Below are 22,797 nucleotides of genomic sequence, written 5' to 3'. Positions count from 1 at the left end.
ACAGAACTTACCAATACTGGAACAAAAATAAATAGAAGCTGTTTGACTTGGTCCCTGCCTACCATTTGGGAGGGATTAGGAGAGGTGTGGCCTTGTGGAAGGAGGAGTGTCATTGGGGGATGGGCTCTGAGGTTTCAGAAGCCCATGCCCTTCCCAGTTAGCTCTCTCTACATCAAGCAAACTCTCAGCTACTGCTCTACTACCATACAGCCTGCCTGATGCTATCTACACTCCTTGCCTCTGCACGGACTCACTCTGAAACCTAAGTCCGCAGTAACTCTTCCTTCTATAAGTTACTTTATCGAAGTGTCAGACAGCAATAGAGAAGTAACTAAGACAACTGGCTACATTGTTTCAGATTGAACCACTGCTTCGTCACAAGCTTAAAGAAACATAAACTAGCATATTTCTTTGTGTGCTATAAGAAGGCACTGGAACATATATAGTGGGAGAGAAACTCAATGAGAAACACTAAGTTTAAAAAAACTTAACAGCAGGTCTGGCATGGCAGTGCAGACTCTTAATCCCTGCACTGGAGAGGCAGAGGCAGGTGGATTTCTGTGAGTTAGAGGCCAGCCTGGACTACACAGTGAGTTACAGGACAGCCAAGTCTACATAGTAAGACTCTGTCTCTAAAAAAAAAAAAATTAATAGCACTATTTTTCCCACAAAATATGTAATCATGTTTATAGTTTTACTATAACCATATTTATAATTATTATAAATATTTACATTATATTTAAATATTTGCTGTAACCATAGAGTTTCAGTCGATACTTGTTGAGTCTACTAAAGGACTTTAAACTTGTTTATTAAGCACACACACAAATCTTAAACTGGTTTACAAACTCAACAAACAAAACAAGTTGATTTTGTTTTGGACACGGGTGCTTTGGACTGTTTTGACCTTGGAAAGCTGAACACTGGATGGTGTCTTGCAGGAAATATCTATGGGAGGGGAAGAGAGTTGGCTTAAGCATGAACGAGTAAGTCACGGAGAGACATCACACAGAGATACCAGCCCTGCCCAGCCTTCCCCAGCTCACCAGTCTCACACTCCTCACAGGTGAAGCGTCCCTCAGGGACAGAAGTCAGCCCCAAGCACTCCAAGTGAAAGTGTCTGCAGCACTCCCCCTCACAAGAAATGAGAGAATCTCCAGTGTTTTCACAGATCTGCAAGAGCAAGAAAGTAGCAGTTCTCAAACTTGCACATCAGAATTGACCACGGTGCTTTACTGGAAGTATAGGACATTGGATTTTTCTCCTAATATTCTGAGTTAGAAAGTCTACAAAAAGAGCCCAAGAATTGGCAGTTCTTTTTTCTTTTCCTTGTTTGTTTGTTTGTTTGAGACATGGTTTCTCTGCAAAGCCCTATGTTTGATGCCCTGAACCTGCATGGGAGCTCACACACCCATCTGAAACTCCAGTTCCCCTTCTGACCTCCTCAGGCACCAGGCAAACATGTGGTGCACATACCCTCATGCAGGCAAACCATAAAATTAAATAACACAAAAAAAATTAAGAAGGAATAGTAGCTGGGCATGGTGGTGGCTCAAAATGAGTCCAAAACTAGCCTGGTCTATACAGCAAGCCTCAGAGCAGGCAAAGCAATCACGTCTCAAAAGCAAAACAACAAAAACCTAACTGAAGACTGAAACTTGCATCTGAATGACAAATATCCCATCAGGATGGGAGAACCATGAATAGCCTTTACACCTGTAGCGTTAAAGAAATGTAATAAAATAATAAAAAGTCCAGGAAACGAAGATACAGCTGGTAGAACTGAATCAGCTTATAAGTAACCACCTGCCTACCTGACACACAGTGTCCTTCTTACTCATGCCGGCACCTCTCCGTGACAGACTCGAGTCCACCGACTGCGCGTCAGAAGCATCTGCGTCAGCAGCAGCTGACGGGCTATCTGCTTGTTTTCCAAAGCCTACCTATGTGGAAAACAAACAGCACAAGATAAAGAACAAACGGTTCCCTTGACACAATGCAAAACCCAGTGAAACCAACTGAGTCCACCTCATCATCACCCGCCTGCCTTCTTGTCTTCCTTCCTTCTTTTAACCCAGGGATGTTGTCCATCATTTGGGAGAAACTGCAGCTAATATTTAAAAGGCAACAATGACAAAACTCCTCTGTTATGCAAAAAATCTACAAAATAAGCTTCACATAACCAAAGAGAATTTTTCCCCCTAGACAAGCTATACTTTTAACCTCAGCACAGGTGAGCCTGAGATAGGCAGATGTCTGTGATTTCCAGGCCACCCTGGTCTACATGGAAAGTTCTAAGCCATCCAGAGTTATATAGTGAGGCCTTGTCTCAAAAACAATATTTTTCCTAAGAGTATTGATTTTGTTGTTATAAGTCAGGGTCTCATAATGTAGCTCTGCTATCCTGGAACTTCCTATGCACCCCAGGCTGGCCAATAACTCAAGAGATCTGCCTGTCTCTGCCTTCTGAGCATGGGATTAAAGTTGTGTGACACCATGCCTGGCCCGTAATTTTTTTTTTTTTTTTTTTTTAAAAAGGGCTGCATCTCGTTTGGATGGGCCTACAGTGTTAGAAGCTTGACTGCCCTGCATGTTCCTACAATGGGCCCTGAGAGCCTAACTAGACTGTCCAGCAGCAGAGTGCAGCTGCTCATACACACAAACACACACACACTCTCTCTCTCTCTCTCTCTCTCTCTCTCTCTCTCTCTCTCTCTCTCTCTCTCTCTCTCTCTCTCTCACTCACTCATGCCCTGGAACAAGGCTCTCCTCTTGGGGAAGGTCATTCTCTTCCAGTTTTGAGGAGTTGCATATGCAGCAATGAAAAAAGGACAGCTTGCCCAGACAGGTGAGCCGAATTGTCTCGGTGACTATCAGTTCACCTTTACATTCCATCCTACCCTGAGGATGCTCCCGCTCCCCAGATTCTCCCATGAAAGCATGCTACTGTGGCCGGCAAACGAGCCGCCTGCCCAGACCCTAGCACACACTCACCTGCCCATCACTCAGTCCTCTAGAATCGGAGTCAGATGTGTCTCTGTATGTGCAACTAGCCGTTTCCACATCAGTTGAGGCGCGACTCCTTTTCTTTAGAGGCTTACAGGAATCTGAAATCTCGCTGGCACCTTAACATAACACACTGAAATTAATCCTAAAATAGCATTTAGGGTTACTGTTTTCACTTTTTTGCTAGTATTTTCTTTCCCCCAAACTTGTCTTAAGTATATTGGGGGGAAATTCACAGCTCTCTGTAGCACTCAAGTTGTAAGCCAGGACTTTGTAAGTTTCTGACTTCCAGTAGTAAGTGATCCCATTCACAAATGCTCTATAAACCATTAAGTTCAGTTCTGCTTGTCGCCATTTCCCCAACAGAGCCCAAGTTCCACTCTTAGACATCCACTCTATCCAAACTGAGAGACAGCCAATTGATTTGGAACAATTAAGAGAACCATTCGATTTTGTAAGGGGAAGACATAAAATCCAACACAGTGTAGTTTACAGATACGGTTGCAGAGACACCTCCATCTTGTTTTATTAGGGATGTGACAAATCTTTGATTTGTATTCGATTCGTACACGGATAGTGCCATTTCAACCCCCCCAATTTTGCGATTCAGTTGATTATTATCCCAATAAATTTTGGATTTTCATAATTGCTCTTTCTTGGTAAAGTGGCATTTATTGTGACCATTAACAAGTGCTGCGGCACGTCTACACGTCATGCCATGTGGGAGGCACATCACTGAGGGCTGTAATGGACAATCAGTGTTCACGTGTGATAAATCACCAAAGACTAGATGAGAGGCCTCTGGACTTTGTGAGGGAAAGAAGAAATATATACTTGGGAAAAAAAAGGCAGAGAAGAGTGTGGAAATTTTTTTTAAAACTGCGTGTAATACAAATCCAGCCAAAACAATAGTGCAAAAAGTTACAAAGCAACAATCTCCTGGGCTAATGCGGTAGGCTATACAGAGACAGCCACGATGAAATGTGCAGATCAGGCACGGTGAATACCAAGGAATCAAGGAGACGGGGAAGATTTCTACCCACAGTTTGTTTTAGACTTCCCCCCAACCTTTCCATACAACAAACAGACATCTAGATCAGCCCAGCAAGCTATGGTGGAACTGTGCAGTCCAGAAGAGACTGTGGAGAAACAAGTCTCCTGAGGCCATGGAGATCCGCAACAGGCTGAAGGGAGCGCTCGGTGTATAGCCATGTTCTGTGGTGGAGGATGTGGGCCTCGGGAGACTGCCCTGGTTACTGGAACCTTCTCAGCACATCCCATTCTACAAGTTTGCACTGAATGCTTCCTGACAACTACAAATGAGGGTGCCTGCCCACGTTAATGCTGATTAAAAAACACAAGTACACAAATCTATCTTTCATTGCTGGTATGTGGAACCAGAACACCACCACGAAATATTTCCTTGGCCTAAGAGATCACTCAATTAACAAGGAGTTTTAACAGAAGAACAGGAGTGCTGTACTGAGAGGCTTGCGAAGGGAAACACGGGTACCGCCAATTCCGATGAGTTTCTGAAAATGCCAGAAAAATGACAGGCCACTGAAGGCAGCTGTCCTGTTGTTCTCCATGATAACGGCACTAATGTTAAAAAAATAATAAGAGCTTTTAATGATTGCAATGTATACAGTTTGGGCCATTTGGCAAAACCCTGCAGATGTGTATTAATGATGCTTTATTTAAAAACAAAAAAACCAAAACAGTCCATGTTGGAAGTGATCAGGGTAAAGTTAAATGGTGGTTTGGTTTTTTTTTTTTTTTTTAGGCTGGACCCATGATTTAAGCTGTACCCATCCAGCTCAGACAAAAAAAAAAAAAGATAAGAGAGAAATCATCTGAATGTTAAAGATATTGTTCAGTCTTGAAGAAGAAACCAGGCCAGAGAATGCCAATAATGATGATTGGCAAAATCAAAATCAAAACAAAAGGAACTTTATCGAGCCGCCGACAAAGAACTCTTGCACGGAGACTCCAAGTCTGGAGTTTCTGGGATGAAATTGTACAGGAATCTCAGTCCACAGTTTCCTCTTTCGCTGCGGAGACGGAGCTGTCACTGAATCTGACAGAGCCCTGCGCTCCTCGGTCCGCCGACCCTGTGGAATGGTGGAAACACAACGCAATCAGGCCTCCTAATCTCGCAGCGATCGATCGCGATGTCTTTTCTTGGAGCTCCGCCAAGCAGTGTTCCCTCCGAGAGGCGTTCAGTTCTGCTGAGGATCTCCACGGAGACCATCGCTGCAGACTTCTCCCCGAGAATGCAGACAGGCTGGTGTTTTATTTTATTTATTTTAAAATAATGCAATTTGCCCAGAGTAAACTACAGGTACTAAATACAGTTTGAGCTCACCAAAATTTCATGAATCATGCTATGGAGTTTGTACTATACTCAGATTGCACACAGAAAACACATATATAAGTTTAAAGCTTTTTAAACTTTGTGCATATCTCAAAGAGATTTACATATGGTCATCTACTAGTAGCCATAGTTATGCTAAGGGTCAATTTACCGAACAATTACACAGCACTGAAAAAGGGTGGCATCATTTTTTCCCAGTCAAGCTGTCCTGTCTGATTTGCCATAGTCCATTTTTGACAAGCATTAATAGCTACTATTCGGTATTCAGTCGAATACCAAAAAAGTGGATTCGTCACATCCCTAGTTTATAAGCCAGTGAAATCCCAAAATCTTACGGAGATAAGTTGGAAACAATACCAAGTCTACATGGTGTTCTCTAATTCATCAAAACAAGAAAGACTTTTTCACATGAAAGTACAGAGTAGGATCAACTGTAAAAGACTCTCTCTCTCTCTCTCTCTCTCTCTCTCTCACACACACACACACACACACATACACATACACACACACAAGGAGGGTGAAATTCCACACTGAATAGCAACAAAGATTTACAGAGACAGACAAAAATACATAAAGCACAAATAAATTATTCTTAAAAATTGGTTTAATCAAGGAAATGCAAAGCAGCACCGTGAGAGTAACTCACCTTTCTGTAATCCAGTCTTCAGGGAAGCCTGAGGAGTTGTTTCAACCTGTTTGGACAGAAAAATACAACATTAACAGAGGGATTTTTCACTTGTGGAAAATAGAGGGAAAAAATTGCATTTTCATCAATCTAAATAGTGATGAGTGATCAATGTTACTGAAAGTCTGAACTTAATCCCATCTTCTGGGTCAAGTTGTCTGTCTCAAGGTCAGGGAGGCTTAAACCCTAGCTGCCTGTGCTGAGTACCAAGTGACAGCTGTAGCCTCATGCTCTTTAGCAAAGACTTCCCACCACGCCCCTGGTGCTTGAGGAGAAGCAGAGTATTTTCCTCAGTGTCTGGGAGGCAGGCGAGGGCTGTTTCTGTGACCAGCCCCAATGTTGCTATGAACCCCTCCCACCCCAAAGACATTAGGATAAATGTTTACTTACTATGATACTCAGGTTAATGTAACTCACGCCATTTAAGACCCTTCCTTCCGCGCCTGCACTCACAGCTAAGTTGCTGGGAATCGGGACCCTCTCTGTAGAGAGTGCTACATGGCTCCATACAGCTGGAAGCTCAATACTTGTGCTGCTAGAACAAACTTAATAAGTCTGTGATATTGCAATAGCACTTTCTTGAGTGTCTTATGAACAGTGTCTTGATCCTACATTAGGAGAGCGAGATCAGAAGTTATTCTGCCAATGTATATGTAAAACACGTGGTATTGGAAGACTGAACCATTGGAATAGGGAAAAGATGCTGTTTGCAGAAGTTCCTGTTTAGGCTAGGATGGAATTTTATGTTTCTTTAAGATGTGAAATATGCATGTTGAAACACATTTTGTAAATATTTAAGGATTGTTCTAAGCTTTTTAAAAATTTTTTTATTTTTTTTACAACAGGTAAAAAAACATACAACAGGAATGCTTTTTGTACGATACAATTAGTTGTACAAATATAAAATCTTCTAAACAATCACTGGTATTAGTCTACTACTAGCTATATATAACACAGTGGCAGTAACAATTTGTCCCATTATTTTTACTCATTTTGTTTATTTTAAACTGACTGGTCACAGACTGAATTTGGGAACCAGGTGGCAAAGTCACAATTTCATTTTGGTAACAAATACTATAGATTTGTCAGACTTAAATATTTTTTTTTCTTGGAATTTCTTATATATGGAAATTATATGATAACTGACAAATATTACTGAAATTTTAGCTAAATATTCTCAAAAAATGTTTTATATGCTTGTGATACCATAGAGCACCCACAGTTAGCTTTTAAATTTGGAAATTTAAAATTATGAAGATTTTAAATAAAAAAGTACATACTCTTCCATGGTAAATTGCTTTAAAATATTGAACTTGCTGGAACTAATTCTGAAATTTTAATACTAGATGACTGGGCTATAAAAAATAAATATTCTAAAGCTGGTTATGGTGTCAGACACCTTTAATCCCAGCAATGGGGAGGCTGAGGCAGGTGGATCTCTGTGAATGCCTGGCCAGCCTGGTCTATATATTCGTTCCAGGCTAGCCAGGGCTACATAGTGAGACCATGTCTCAAAAAGTGAAGAAAGGAAAGAATGGGGACCATCTCCGTGGCAAAGTGCTTACCTAAAAATGGCTATTCACTCATTTTATAAAAATCCAAAAACTTCTGTGAGTTTATAATCAAAAGAATCACTTTTCAGAATTCTTTGAAAAGGTAATTCACTTCACATGTATATTACTACATTGATTACACCAGTTGAACACATTCAATCAAAATGCAGCCCCTCCCCACACACTTTATACTTCAATATTGTTTATCTGACAGTTTGATTCCAGATGAGTGCCATTCCACTGGAAAAAAAAAATAACATTTCAAAAGATCTGTGATACTAACAGAAAAACCAGACCATCTATGATTACCTGATTCTTAAATATAAGAATATAAATTAAATTAATTTGATTTGTTTGAAAAATAAAAAACAATATATACCAGCAGCTTAAACCAAAAATCAAAGTTTTTAAAAAGGGAACTCAATGATGGTTCCAAGGAAACCTCATGAAAACATGAACTCATTGTGCTTATAACAGAAACTTCAAAATGGATGTCAGGGTCTCGCACCGCTGCCTTCCCTCCCATCTCCCAACCCTGTGCTCTGTGAAATGCCTGAAGCACCACCACAGGACAGCTGTTTGAGAAGTCACCACTGCAACCCCGTCAGGACAGATGGAAAGATAGTTCAGGAAGGAGGCCAAGGTGGGGAGGATCTTTCTTTGGTGACAAGAAATAAGCCACCACATTACAGATATGCTTTAACTCTCTACATGTAGGAAGCCAACCTGCTCCTTTTTGATCTTCTTCTTTGGCACAACCTCGGTGGATTTCTCTGACTCAGATCGAGTCCTGATTGATCTTCTCTGCTGCTTCTTTTCTACTGGGCCTAAGAGATGATTTAAGCACACACATAAATAAAAACTTATTTAAGGATTGTCTGACTCATTTGGTTAAGATCTGACCAGATTCTTGACTTCTAAAATCCATTATTTACAGAATTTTAACTAAAAGTCAGTAAAAACTTTTATATACTTGGGAATGCAAAATTATTTAATAGATCAAATAAGCTGAGAATTAGTTCTGTAAAAGATCCTCCTTACACAAATAAGGGGGATTCTAGTTTAGTTTAGTTTTAAAGTCAGGCCAAAACAGCACAGTTTACACTGAGGTGGATGAACATACTTAAGGAAGTGTGATGCCAGAGATGAAGGGCTACATGAGTCTAATCTCAACAAGAAAGAGTAAAGACAAACAAAAAAGAAATCATGGGAAACTAATTATAACAAATTTTTAATATTTTTCATGCTAAATAGTAAAATAAGCTTAAGGGTAAGAGGTGTGTGTGTGTGTTAGGACAGGGTCTCACTGAGCAGTCTTGGCTGACCTGGAACTCATAGACATCCAACTGACTCTAGAGGTGTGTGTGTGTGTGTGTGTGTGTGTGTGTGTTAGGACAGGGTCTCACTGAACAGTCTTGGCTGACCTGGAACTCATAGACATCCAACTGACTCTGCCTCCTAAGTGCTGGAATTAAAGGGATGAGATTCCGGTCCTAATATCTTTAAAACAGTACAGTTGTTTAAAAAAATAAACTGATAAAAACTTACATGGACTTCATGTGAAAACTAAAGCTGACCTGGCAACTTGAAAGAATGTTGAGCCAGGAGTGAGTCTCCCTGAGACACCTTTACTACAACCATTTGTCAGATCTTTAGTGTAACTGACCAAAATGCCCTTCCTACACAGAACCCACTTCCTGAGCCAGTCCAATGGCTCAGCACGTAAAGATGCACCACACCAAGCCTGATGACCTGACGTCTGTCTCCAGAACCCACATGGTGGAAAGAAAGAAAACAAATTCTCCTGTGTTGTCCTCTGACCTTCGGCTATGTGCCTCCTCTACAGTCAGAGACAAGTGTCTCCCATGCAGCAAGGCAGATAACCTTTACATCTCTTCATGTTACAGCTGAGTTACACAGAAAGGTTTTCCTTCACCTTATCTCAAAGCCACAAAAAAGAATAATCCTATTACTTTGGTTTTGGAAGAACTGGTAGCTTAGCAGTACACATTTTATTTATTTTGTGTGCCTGTGTGTGTGCATGTGTATGGGTGCACATGCTACAGTGCCAGTATGGTGACCAGAGGACAACTTGTGGGGTAGGCCCTCTCCTTCTACCATGTGGATCCTGGTAATCAAGCTTAGGTCATCAGGAACCTCTACCTGCTGAATATCTCCCTGGCTATTTTTCTTTTCATGTGTGTATGTATGGGGTAAGCCTGTGTGCATACACAGTCATATATATATATATATATGCATGCATGGGTGTGTGCACACCTTAGTACAGACACAGGCGAAGGCACTATCAGGAATCAAACAAACCCAGGGCTACCAGCAGGTCTCCAGAGCCACCTTCCAAGGCTGGAAAATAGGCAGGCTACCTTACTCACTGGCAGTATGGCAACAGTGTATTTCAGGGTTTAATTAATTATTTCAGGAATTTAATTTCCTTCTAGCACCAAAATCACAATCTAGTCACAGAAGTCATCGTGGAACCATCTTTAACTCTCAACTTTTCTCCTAATTGATAAAAATGTTTGCTAAAGCAAGAGATAGCCTGCCCCCATAATGAGAGAAGCTGAGGACTTCGAGAGCCCATGCTTTAATACGATCACCACTACTCAAGTACTACCTAGAAGAAGAAAAAGAAAACAACTGGGAAGCAATAACAAGCAAGCAAGCAAACAAAAACTGTTGTGTGTAGGGTGACATGTGTGGGGTTGGCAAACAGTAAATAATCTAGTCACAGAAGTCACTGTACTTTCTCATAGTTGACCAAAACTGGATTTTTTTTTTTTTTTTTTTTTTTTGAGATGGGCTCTCATATAGAACAGATTAGACCTGAACACACCACACAGTCAAGAGTAATCAGGAAGTCCTGACCTCTCTGCTTCCACCTCTCAAGTGCTGGGCCTCACAGGCATAAGCCAACAGTTGATATGGTGCTGGGGATTGAACCAGGGCTTTGTGCATGCTAAGCAGACACTCTACCAACTGAGCCACATCTCAACCCTGACCTATATCTTACAGAGGCTGAAGCAACAAGACTTTTTAAGATAATTCTGGCCAGATGATGGTGGCGATATTGGTGGCACACACCTTTATACCCAGCACTACGGAGGCAAAGGTAAAAGCAGGCAGATCTCTTAGTTTGAGGCCAGCCTCATCTAAAGAGCAAGTTACAGGATATCTAGGGCTACAAAGAGAAACCCTGTCTTGAAAAACAAAATAACTTTTCTGAAAGCTACCTAAAGAACAAACACAATTTAAAACCACTAACAATTTTTATACTTATTTTCTAAAGGGTGTGTGTGTGCATTTGGGAAATAATGTAATAACCCACTATGAATATAAATATCATTCTTCAAAATCACAGAAATGTAAGTGGTATACAGTTTATGTATTTTAAGTTTTTTTAAAAAAAAAAAAAAGCTCAAGGGTTCTTGGCTTGTAGCTGAGACAACGGCATGATAGCTCTTAGGGGAAATGGTCTCTCTTCTGATCCCTGGACTACAAGAATTATCTCTACAGAAGAGAGGTGATCATTTACAAAGACAAAAGCACGCTTATCAGCCCAAAGCCCTAGCACCTATCCCTGAAAGCAGGTTCTAGTCAAACCTTAGAGCTAAGCTCTGTGTGTGTGTCTAAGAAACCAGACAGCCTTTTCCTAAGTTCAAAATAGAACATTCAACTTAAAACAAAGAAAAGTTCATAACAGAACTTGAAACTTAAAATGAACAGATTACACAAAGACATAATAATGTTCAGTAACTGAGGTGAAGGGAAGATTCCCATTAATAAAAGCTGCGGCACTCAAGTGTCCAGTAGTAGACATTTTCTTCCCTTCTTGAAAGACTATAGGTGTGTAAATAAAAATCTGGCAATCCCACTTAACGTAAGACAAATTAACAAAGTTGGTATAAAAGCCAATATGCCTATTTGAATAGCTGTGCCTCATTCAACTCGTTCAACACGGCCGCTCCCTGCCCTGCATCCCTCACCATACTTTTCGACAGCCACCCCAAGTCCTTTTCTTTCTTCCCTTTTTTCCCCTCCAAGATAGGGTTTTTCTGACTAGCCCTGGCTGTCCTGTCCTGAAACTTGCTCTGTAGACCAGGCTCACTTCAAATTCAGAGATATGCCTGCCTCTGCCTCCCAAGTGCTGGGATTAAAGGCCTACCTCCCCGGCCCCCCGCCTGTTTTTGTAACAACTCAGATTTTACTTAGATTCAAGTCACAAAAATAAGCCTCAGTCTCCTCTGTCACAGACTTGCCTACATCACTACTGACTAAGATCTCTATTTCTACTTCTACTTTCCAGACCCTGACTCTTCCAGAAGATTATTTGATCAGTATGCTATTAAAATATAATAAGTAGTATTATATATTATGAGCCAGTGACATAGCTCAGTGGGTAAAGGCATTTGTCACCAGAGACCCACACTGTGGAAGGACAGAACCAATTTCTGCAGGTTCAAACTCCTGGGGAAGATATGCTGGAACCTAAATTACCAATAGATCGTATGTATATGCCAAAGCTTCCTAAACCCTCTCAACTATGGCAGTAGGAAAACTTCCAGATGAGGAAACAGGAGGGGCCTGGAAAGACAGAGACCTAAGAAGCTCACAGAAACTATACAGCCCTTTGTCTGTCTGCACATCTGTGGTGTCTTTAATAACAATCTGGTAAGCTCCCATGAAGTGCTCACCTAAGTGCTCACCTAAGTCCTGTGACCAAATGACTCCATCAGAGGAGGAAGTAGTAGCAATCCCAATGGGTAGGCTGTCAACCAGAAACTCTGGAGACAGGGTTAGGGATGGTGGGTGAGGTCAGAGGATTTGGAATCCAAAGCTAGCCTGGGCTACATTGGAAGACTCCTGTTTAAACAAAACAAAACCAACCAACCAACAAGTCCTGGAGTCATCTGGAGTCTCTACCGTGCCTGGGGTGTGGGGGCTGATGCTGGTTGAAACAGCAATGGAAGGCGGCGAAGGGCAGGGAGTCCAAGCAGACTGAGTTTCCTAGCACACTCTTAAGAAACCACACAGGGAAGCTTAAACTTGGCATGAAGAGAAATGAATCAAGAGATGAAGTGGTACACCTGTAAGCCCACACAAGAAAAATAGAAGCAGGAGGTGTCTGTGCATTCAGGGCCAGCCTGGTCTACAGAGTGAGTTCCAGGACAGTCAGGGCTATGTAGAGAGACCCCTGTCTCAAACAAAACAAAACAAACAAGCAAAAAGGTTGCTTAGCAGGTGTCTAAGAACCTGCTTATGTATGGGGAAAAGAATCTACTAATCTGGGTCACAGAACTATTCAAAGCAGCCAACGTATAGAAGAACAGAAATGGTTTGTTTTTCTTACTATAGTACTGTTGTTATGAGACAAATGTACCACACAATCTGTTAAAACTAAGATAAATTTTAAAGTCTTTTTGAAAAATAGCTTCAGTCTGATAAGATGGCTCAGTGAACGTGGTTGCTCACTGCCACGTCTGACCTGTTTGACCCCCAGGACCCACATTAAGAGACCGTAAGTAGTCCCCTGAGATCTACACGCATGCCACAGCATGTGTGCAAGTGCACACACACACATATAAATAAATAAAAGTAGCTAAAGCTTTAAATAAAAACATAGCTTTACATCTTCCAAAGGTACAACCTTACTAAGTACAGGTATTTGTCTGTCTGTTTTTGTTGCTGCTCTTGCTGTCTCCGGTCATTTTGTTTTGTACATCCCTGGCAGGCCTGGAACTTGCTATGCAGGCAAGACAGGCATCAGACTCAGAGAGATCCACCTGCCTCCGCTATCAACTCCCTGCTACTGGCAGTTCTCTTCTAAGAATGAAGAGGCACTAACAGTGCACACATCCCAACAACAACTTTGTTTCTAACAGAGGATAGAGGAGCAAAGGGTGAGGATGAGACTGTCTACTGCCGGCTGGAGAGGAAGCTGCTGCCCTAGGCTCCGAGAGAGAAAGGATCACACATGTTTACAATTCAGAGCTGTAATGCTTCACCCCCATGCTTTTTTTTTTTTTTTTTTCTTTTTTCTTTTTTTGAGCTGGGATGTTGCTGGTTTCTTTTAGCTAGGATTACATGCATGCCACCATGCTCAACATAGAATTTACAGCCATATTCTTAATTATGGACCTATGCTAGTATTTAGGGGAAAGAACTAGGAATACAACTCTCTAGCTCTGATTCATTATTTCCTTCTAAAAGAATTACTTTTAAAATCAAAATGCTGAATACGCTGCCCCCATGTATGTCTGTGCACCATGTGCACCTGGGGACCTGGTGCCCATGGAGGCCAGAAGCAAGCATCAGATGCCCCAGGTGGGACTAGAGTTACAGAGTCAGCACACAGAGGAAGGACTCTTACTGTGAGATACTTATGCACGTGGGTCATGATCTGTCTTCCTTCACCGAAGTTTACCTTTGACAATGAAAGTTTCTTAGGAACCTCTCAGGATGGATCCAGGTGCCCCTCAGTCACACCCACCTGCAGAACCAGATGTTGCCTCCGGAGATGATGCACTCTGAGTCGGCTTCTCATTTCTCTGACTTGGTGAAGAGATTATAAGCCTGTCTTGCCCCCTGACACTTATTTCTGTTTTGTTACCAATTCCCTTTAAAATGAGGCAGATAAAAAACAAGTGATTAGCAGGCACGTAGTATTGCGAGCTTATAAAGATGGCTTAACATGATCATAATTTGCTCAAACTTGTCAATTATGATTAGTCATTATCAGAAAGATGTTATCAGGTTGTCAGGATAAATTTATTGAGATCCCTTGAAGGAAAAATAAAAATTTGCCTTAAGTCCAGGTGATAAATATTCTTAATAAATAACTTGCATTACCCTGTTTTCTGACAAAAGACAAAAGACAAAAAAAAAAAAAAAAAAAAAGTAATTCCTAGTCAGAACAGTTTTTCTTTAAACAAGAAAGAAAAGTAATTCCTAGTCTGAACAGTTTTTCTTTAAGCCACTGTCATTTGGTGTAGTTGCTTATTACAAAGGTAGAAAGGTCACTGTATCTTGAGATGAGAATACCTTTAGATAAAAGAGATATGCCATTTATATTACAAAATGGGATCAAATAGGTAACACAGAACAGACAGACAATAAGTGCAGTTAGTTTAGATCTTAGTTTAGGTATTTTTTAATATAATGAAATAAGAGAAATTTTAAGTGTTATATTTATGTTTCAAAAGATCAATTTGTTCTTTAAGATTTATTTTCATTGTATATGTATGAGTGTTTGCCTGCACTTATGTGCACCACATGTATGCCTAGTACCTGCAGTAACGAGAATGTAGCCTTGGATCCTCTGGCACTGGAGTTATATATAAATGGTTTTGAATCTCCATTTGGGTTCTAGGAAACAAACCCAGATCTATGCAAGAGCAGCAAGTGTTCATGAGGGCTGAGTAGTCATCCCTCTAATCCCAAAAGATAAAAATTTTACCTTGAATTCCTTTAATAGTCTTAGGGTGTTGAGGATATTTTTTCATACAGAAGCAAATAAAACTACCTCTAAGAATAAGGACAATTTGCATTCAAACAATATGCAAATACTGCTATCAAAGAATCACATTGGAGCTAGAGATGGTTTGGTGGCTAAGAGGACCTGTTGATAGTCTAGGGGACTAAGGTCAGTCAGTTCTCACACCAGTGTTGTGGGGCTCACAGCTGCCTAGAGCTGTAGCCTCTGGCAAGGAAAAGGAGTGAGAAAGAGGGAAGTGGAGGATGAGAGGAAGAAGGGAAAGGAGAAAGCAAAGGAACAACACGGAGAGAAATCAGGTGGAAACTCTAATTTAGGCTTTTCTGGGAAACTTAGTCCTATGCAGATCAATTAAACCCACAGGCAGAAAGAATGGATACAGGACTCTTGATACTTTTAAAACCAATTCTAAGAATGAAGCATCACTATATTTAACCAATTATTTTAGTGTCTATATATGTCTATGCTAATGAAGAAAAAGAACATAATTCCTTAATATACACATGCAGGTGATGCAATTAAATCAAAATCACAAACCTCTGGAAGTGGCCTGGAAGGTATGTACATATTTCAATGTTATGAAGAATTCTGATACCTTCAAACCAAAAACTAACTGCCTGAAATGGAAACCCAGAGTGGACTGATGGAGGTTTAGTGGCTGACCTATACCATTAATTACCCTTTCCTCACCATCATTCATTCCTGGACCAACATAGTAATGGATTTTCTCTAAAACTCAACGAGATATCCCAAGCTAACAGGAATCTAACAAAACTGTTGACACAGCAATGCCAAGCTAAATGTGTGGCCTTTTCTCAAATAGCTTCAAGCTGGATGAAGAGAAGGCCCGAGCAAGGTCTAAGTACAGCTGTTAGGAGGAGTCCTGGCCAGGAGGCATGACTAGCCGTATTCTTATTCTCTGAGGCAAGGTCTTGCTACATATCTTAGGCTGGCCTAATTTCTTGTCCCTCTGCCTTCTGAGTGCTGGGATGATAGGCATACTACCAAGCTCAGTGAGACGAGCACATCATTCAATAGGACTCACCACGTGCAGAATTAAAGATATGTAAGAAATCCTCATTAAACCTGCACAGTCCAACAGAGTAGCCACATTTGGCTGACCTGAATGTAGCTAGTCTCCATGAAGATGTAAAGCAGGAGCTCGGTTGGTACCAAGCTTGCCTACGAAGTGCTGGGCTACATCCCAGGCACCAGGTATGGGCTGCACATCTATAATCCCAGCACTTGGGAAGTACAAGCAAGAGAATCAGAAGCTCAGGGTCAGACTCAACTATATAGTTTAAGGCTAGTCTGGGCTATATAACACTCTAGAGAGACTAATGGAGGAGGATATACATTGAATTCCAAAGAGTCAGATGACAGAAAAAAGTAGGAAACAGGTCACCAGTCACTTTGTACTGACCACATATTGAAGTAACACTTAGGTACATTGAGATAAATGAACTGTGTAGATAAAATTAAAACAAAACAAAACCTACTGCTGGTGCAACCAGACAGAGCAGCAGGCACAATTATTCCAGTAGGGTTTTTTTTTTTTTTTTTTTTTTTTTTTTTTTTAAAGAACAATGGTTAATTCAGATAAAAGAAAAATTTTAATAAAAATCATACTTTACAACAAAGAAAAACTAACTCTACAAATTAGAAACAGGCAAATTGCCCAGTTTTTTTTTCCATGACTTTCAGGAGCTAAGCTCAATTTTGGCTGTATTGCTCAAGATTAATCTACTACAGATGGGAATGTTACAAGAGAGAAACGGGAAGAACATAGCTTTTTTGCCCAGAGTAAATGAGAATGTAGGCTTCAAATGCAGTGGATCCAAGGGGATTTAAATCATATTCTTAAGTGGCTTTTAGTAGCATTCCCCAATCCCCTATAGAACAAGAGGTACCTTCGTTGAATAAACAAACTGATCAATAAACTTCCCATCTCCTGTTGCATTCTGGAGAGCAAACACTTGTTCAATTTTCACAACTGGAGACATATTACACTTCTGCAAATCTAGGCTCCCTTTGTGCATTGTGATGGAAGCTGGTAAGGACTTCCTTGCAGCTGCTGTTTTCCAGGCTATTTTAACAGGAGGTGGCTCTTCCTCTTCCAAGCTAGTGTGCCGCCTCTGGCTCTGTCTTCGAAGGTCAGTACTTGACTGTGAGGAGGCCACCTCCCCAGCACTGGTCTGCTCTGGCTGACTATTCAGCACAGACCTTGGTCTTCGGGGTTTCTTGACTTCCGTCTTAGAGGTAACATTCTTCTTTGCTTGGGATGAAGCCTCTTCTGGCTGCTTATCAATATAGATGAAAGTATACTGTTCCACTCTTTCCTCCCGGGTCATTTTCAATGCTTTCTCTGCATGAGCAATGCCAATATCCCACTGGGCACGTTCTCTCTGCGGTCGGGGTTTCCGAATCTATGAAAAAGGTAAGAGTTTTTGTGTGAAATGTTTAGTCCAATAGGCACATTAAAATCAACATGTACTTTCCAATCACTCTGCAATTTCTTTCAAATATACATAAATATTTTTAGATTCTCCAGACAAATAAATAGAATGTGCTGATCCCGTGCCATTTATAAACAGTATTACTTTATTAAATGGCATGAAGGTCTGTTCTTTTATTTATATTTCTTTTGCTGACTACTCTGCTGAACAACACCCCAAAGAGGAGCCGTTCCACATCATATCTGTTGAACAGTAATAATGAAAGAGAAGAAAGACGACAGAAATGACTTGTTTTTAGGGGCCAATAAATGCTCACATTAAACATGCTCCTGCAAAGTCGCTACTTTCCTCCATGTGTGGGAAAGTAAGTGGGGTACTGTGGAGAGCTCAGCAAAGCTTGCTGCCAACATTTGGAGACATGCGGCCAGTAGATGCCAATATGCCAACAAGGACAGAATGAAGAGAAAGGAGAAAATCCAAGGGGGCAGCAAAACAAAGGAAAGCCAGTGTTCAGGGGTGTGTGTGAGTGTTATTTGTGTATGTGGGGGGTGGGGGGTGTTATAGGGTGGTAGTGAGCAAACCCTGGATGCCTTTCCACAGAAGCTGAGCAGAAGAGTCTGCATTGGCAGGAGGGTAAGAAAGCTCTGAATCAAAGTGAAAGAAGCTAAATGAAAATGATAAGCAAAGTAACGAAGAACAGTTTAGACGGGGACCAGGGGATGCTCAGCACAGTTTAGACGGGGACCAGGGGATGCTCAGCACAGTTTAGACGGGGACCATGGGATGCTCAGCACAGGCACTGGCTTCCAAGCCTCACTAGCCATGCCTGGGACCACATAGCAGAAGGACAGAAACACTTCCTCCAAGATGTCCTCTGACCTCCACATACACAGTGTGGCAGGTGAGCTATACATGTATAGGCAAAATAAATATAATAGTGCTGGGCAGAATGGCACACACCTTTAATGCCAAGACTCAGGAGACAGAGAAAGGTACATCTGTAGGAGTTCAAGGCCAGCCTGGTCTACAAAGTAAGCTCCAGGCCAGGCAGGGTTATACAGTGAGACCCTATCTCAAAAAAAAAAAATCATTTGTTTTAAAAATGAGACTCAGTTTTTTTAAAGAGGCAGACATGAGATGACATAGTATATGCTAAGTGTTGATGACTAAGTCTTTAAAATTAATCTACTGTGTCCCCAACAGATGGAGAGATGGCCCAGGATTAAGAGTATGTATTGAAGGCAGGCATGGTGGCAAACACCTTTAATCCCAGCACTTAGGAGGCAGGCAGATTTCTATGAGTTTGAGACTAGCTTGGTAGTTTCAAGATATAGTGAGTTTAAGGATAGCCAAGGGAGACCAGAACTACCACCACCCCCCGAATCTCCCCCCCCCCCCCCCCCCCCGCAACACACACACACAAAGCATGCACTGCTCTTCCAGAAGACCAGAGTTTGAGTCTCAGTATTTAAAACAGGCAACTCATAGCTGCTTGTCACTCTAGCTCCAAAGAATCTGACACTTCTGGGCTCTGTTTTGTGTTTTTATTAAAACAAACAAATAAATAGATGATGATAATTTCTATTCTTTTTTTTTTTTTTCATCCTGTGATAAAACTTAGTTTGTGGGTTTTGGTGGTAGCTAAAACTTGTTATGCAGACCAGGCTGAACTCGAACTCACCCAGACTTGCTCCTGCCTCCTATATGCTGGGATTAAAGCACAGGGCACTCCTAGACAATATGTAGCAAGTATTAAAAAAATTACAAATTTCTGAATTATAAGAGACCTACATTAATTGCATAATATACTTGAAAAAAATTACCTTTATGAAACCTAGCATTGGGTATGTATAATGAATATGCCAGTAACATAAAATAAATAAAATATAACCAAACTAAAACAATAAATAAAAAGAATCAACAAGGTATGTGTGTGTGTGTGTATTGAGAAACACTTCCTAGTTCTATAACACAAATGCTCTGAGATGAACCAGTAGCTTAAACCTTCTATACCTTAGTTTCTTGATCTGTAGAAAAGAAAAATACCTTATTTAAATTATTATAAAGATTAAATAAGTATATTAATACTTTAAACAATACTTACTTCACAGAAGGTACTAGATAAACTTTTTTACATGGTTTGGTTTTTTGAGACAGTCTTACTGTGTGGCCTAAGTTGACTTTAAACTTTGGACCCTCCTATGTTGGTCTCCCAAATGTTGGCATTATAGACATATAATGTCTATATATACCACACATCTGGCTCTTATCAAGTATTTTTAAATCTTTGATAAAAAATAAGTTTATTAATAGAATAAAAAAGACTTACAGGAAGGTATTAATAATAATAGTTAATTAATAATAATTAGAAAAAATATTTATAATCCTTAGCAAAATAAATGTCATTAATATCTACTGGATTGGTGCACATCAATTCACAAGAGATTATAAAACTGGTCTTTGCTTTTTGAGATAGAATCCCATGTATGCCAGGCTAGTCCTAAACTCTACGCAGCAGCAATTGAAGTTCTGATCCTCCTTCCTCTGCTGGATATGCAAGCACGCCCAGTTTAAGTGGAAGTGAGCTACGCCCTACACAGGGCTTTACGTATGCCGGCTAGCACTCAGCCACAGGAGCTACAGCCTCAGTTCCCACAGTCAAGCAGTACTATGATGTTACATGACATATACAACCATGTATTTATTACGTGTTTTGAGACAGGGCTTTGCTATGTAGCTCTGAATGGCCTGGAATTTGCTATACACACCAGACTGGCCTCAAACTTTAAAGTGATACTTGTGCTTCACTAATGTGCACTTGGATTATGGGAACACACCACTAGGACCAGCTATAAAATGTATCACTGGATACATTTTTTAATCAGTGGGGTACAGTTAAGCAGCAGATTGCTTGTCTGCCATGGGAAAAGCCCTGGGCTCCATCTCCAATGTAACAAACAAAACAAACCATCAAGATTAGTAGGCTGCAGTTACCTTCTGCTTTTCGGAATGATTGCTGGCTTGTTTAGCTGCCTCGGCTAGTAACTCTTCATACTGCTCGTGACCTTTATACTCTCGGACCCGTTTCTCATGAACCCATGCCCTCTCTGGCTGGTTGCTAAAAAACTGGACATGATATTCCCGGGCACCTGTAAGTAAAAACTCATATTAATTATGTTAGGACATAAAAATCCACATATATTTTGCCAACAAGACCTTGAAATACAGTTTTTTTTCCAGCATTTTTTCCATAAAACTTGGACATTTTAAATTGCTCAAAGATATATGACATACTCACCAACCTTCTAACCATAAAACTATAAAATCATTCCAGATGATTAAATTCAGGGCAGCAAGTTTTAAGAGAGAAATGTGAAGCTCTGCTAATTAATTGCCCCATTTATTACTCTGACTATGTAACTTACTTTTTATTTGTCTCCAACATTTTTACAAATTGGAATACAAGAACAAAACATTTCCCACTGAAACTGAACATCTTTCTTTGGACTTTTAAGAGCCAAATACTAATCAGATCACTTTTCTAGCTATATAAACATGAGACTGTTTAGGGGTCCTGTGCCTCCAAAAGTAATGTCCCAATAATACCACGGTGATCTCTCTTTACATTTAAGCATAAAAGCAGTAGTAGATAAAACTCCCGGCATTTCATCACAAACACTGCACAGAACCACATCCAGCCATAGGGTGCCTCTCTGCCATACACTAACACTTTTTCAAAAGGATTGTTTTATGCAATGGCCTTGACAAATCAGCACAATTACTAATTTTCCTAAATTTCCTCCTCAAATCTGTCTCTTCAATATGCTGTACAAAGAGAAAGCAAGGAAAATGCATGAGACTCTTCTGCAGATTGACAGTGAAAGCTGCCTGGGGGAAGCAGAAGTGTGGTCATCTGGGAGCATGGTGGAACATCACAGTCACTAGACAATGTGCCTTTCTGCAGTTATTCATATGTGAGAAGGTGTAGGTATCTCTCAAGAACGAACTCCTACTTCAAGGAAAACAACATTATTTGTTATCAATGATACAGTTTAATCTTTCAAGTAATACTGAAATTCTGGAAAAAAAAAAAAACTGTCTTTGCCTCTTTGAGTCTTCCTACTCTTCAATAATCAAAAACATTCTGAGAAGTAGTGATTTAAAAGAACCCCTAGCCAGCGTGGTGGCACACGCTTTCAGCCTGGGCACTGGGAAAGCAGACGTAAGCAGATCTCTTACTTCAAGGGCAGCCAGATCTAAGTAGAGAGTTCCAGGACAGCCAAGGCTATACAGAAAGACTCGGGGGGAGGGGGGGGAGAGGGAGGGAGAGAGAGATTATGAAAGATCTTACTAAGACAAGAATTTTTTAAATGGCAGTGCATGAACACAAAATCATAGACAGTAGAAGACCCATCAAAGTACAACATAGTGCTTTGACCTAAACAAAACAACTAGCAGAGGTGGTTTTGTCTTGTTTTCTTTTGAGACAGGGTCTCACTGTATACTCCTGGTGGGCTTGGAACTCACTGTGGACCAGCCTGGACTCAAATGGAGAAGAGAACTGACTGTCTCAGCTTCCCAAGTGCTGGGATTAAATGTGTGTTGTTGGCACCATACCTAGTTGGACCAAAAGATTTTAACGTAACAAAGTATAAATATTCACTGAAATGATTCAAAGTCCACCTGCAATTTACCTTCTACTTACTGAGCTTTGGTGTAGCAAAGAAAAGAAGTAGCTTTGTGTATGTGTATTAGTGTGCAAAGATTACAGGTTCACCTGTAATCCTAGCTCTGAAGGCAGAGGCAGAAAGGTTAAGAAGTTGAGGCCAGCTTTGGAAGTTTAGTGAGAATCAGTCTCCAAATAAAAAATAAGGGACTAGAGAAATGACTTGTGGTTAAGAGCATTTGCAGTTCTTGCAGAGAACCCAATATACCAGCTCACAACTCTAACCCAGTTCCAGGGAATCTGACAACCTTTTCTGGACTTCTCAGGCACCAGGCACACACATGCTGCATACATATTAATGTACACAGGCACATACTCAAATACATAATCATAAGTGAATCATTTAAAATTAAACAATTTAAAAGAGAGTAAGGGTGTAGCTCCCTGTTAGAGCACTTACAGGGGGCCTGGATTCAATCCCCAGTTGTTCTTATCTACAGTCTAAAAAGCAAAAGTAAAAATAAAATAAAATAAAATAAAACTGGGCGGT

General features: G+C 40.6%; 1 protein-coding gene across 6 annotated transcripts in view; it reads right to left on the bottom strand.

The window, feature by feature from the left end:
• The window catches only part of Nsd3 (nuclear receptor binding SET domain protein 3), a 112,570-nt gene that overhangs the window by 36,209 nt on the left and 53,564 nt on the right, over positions 1-22,797 (bottom strand). For 5 of the 6 annotated variants that reach the window (XM_076913930.1, XM_076913931.1, XM_034520743.2 and 2 more), the window contains exons 5-12: positions 20,576-20,730; positions 17,036-17,551; positions 14,124-14,250; positions 8,345-8,445; positions 6,027-6,072; positions 2,995-3,125; positions 1,815-1,943; positions 1,047-1,173 (exon numbers count right to left, since the gene is read on the bottom strand). In XM_076913930.1, coding sequence (XP_076770045.1) covers positions 1,047-1,173; positions 1,815-1,943; positions 2,995-3,125; positions 6,027-6,072; positions 8,345-8,445; positions 14,124-14,250; positions 17,036-17,551; positions 20,576-20,730 — 1,332 coding nt within the window. Of the gene's footprint in view, positions 1-1,046; positions 1,174-1,814; positions 1,944-2,994; positions 3,126-3,862; positions 5,118-6,026; positions 6,073-8,344; positions 8,446-14,123; positions 14,251-17,035; positions 17,552-20,575; positions 20,731-22,797 lie in introns of those variants that run through there. The other variant, XM_034520745.2, reaches the window with a different exon arrangement.

The sequence above is a fragment of the Arvicanthis niloticus genome, chromosome 16 (assembly GCF_011762505.2).
Source record: "Arvicanthis niloticus isolate mArvNil1 chromosome 16, mArvNil1.pat.X, whole genome shotgun sequence".
Taxonomy (NCBI): Eukaryota; Metazoa; Chordata; class Mammalia; order Rodentia; family Muridae; genus Arvicanthis; species Arvicanthis niloticus.
This window is presented reverse-complemented; position numbering and strand designations above follow the sequence as displayed.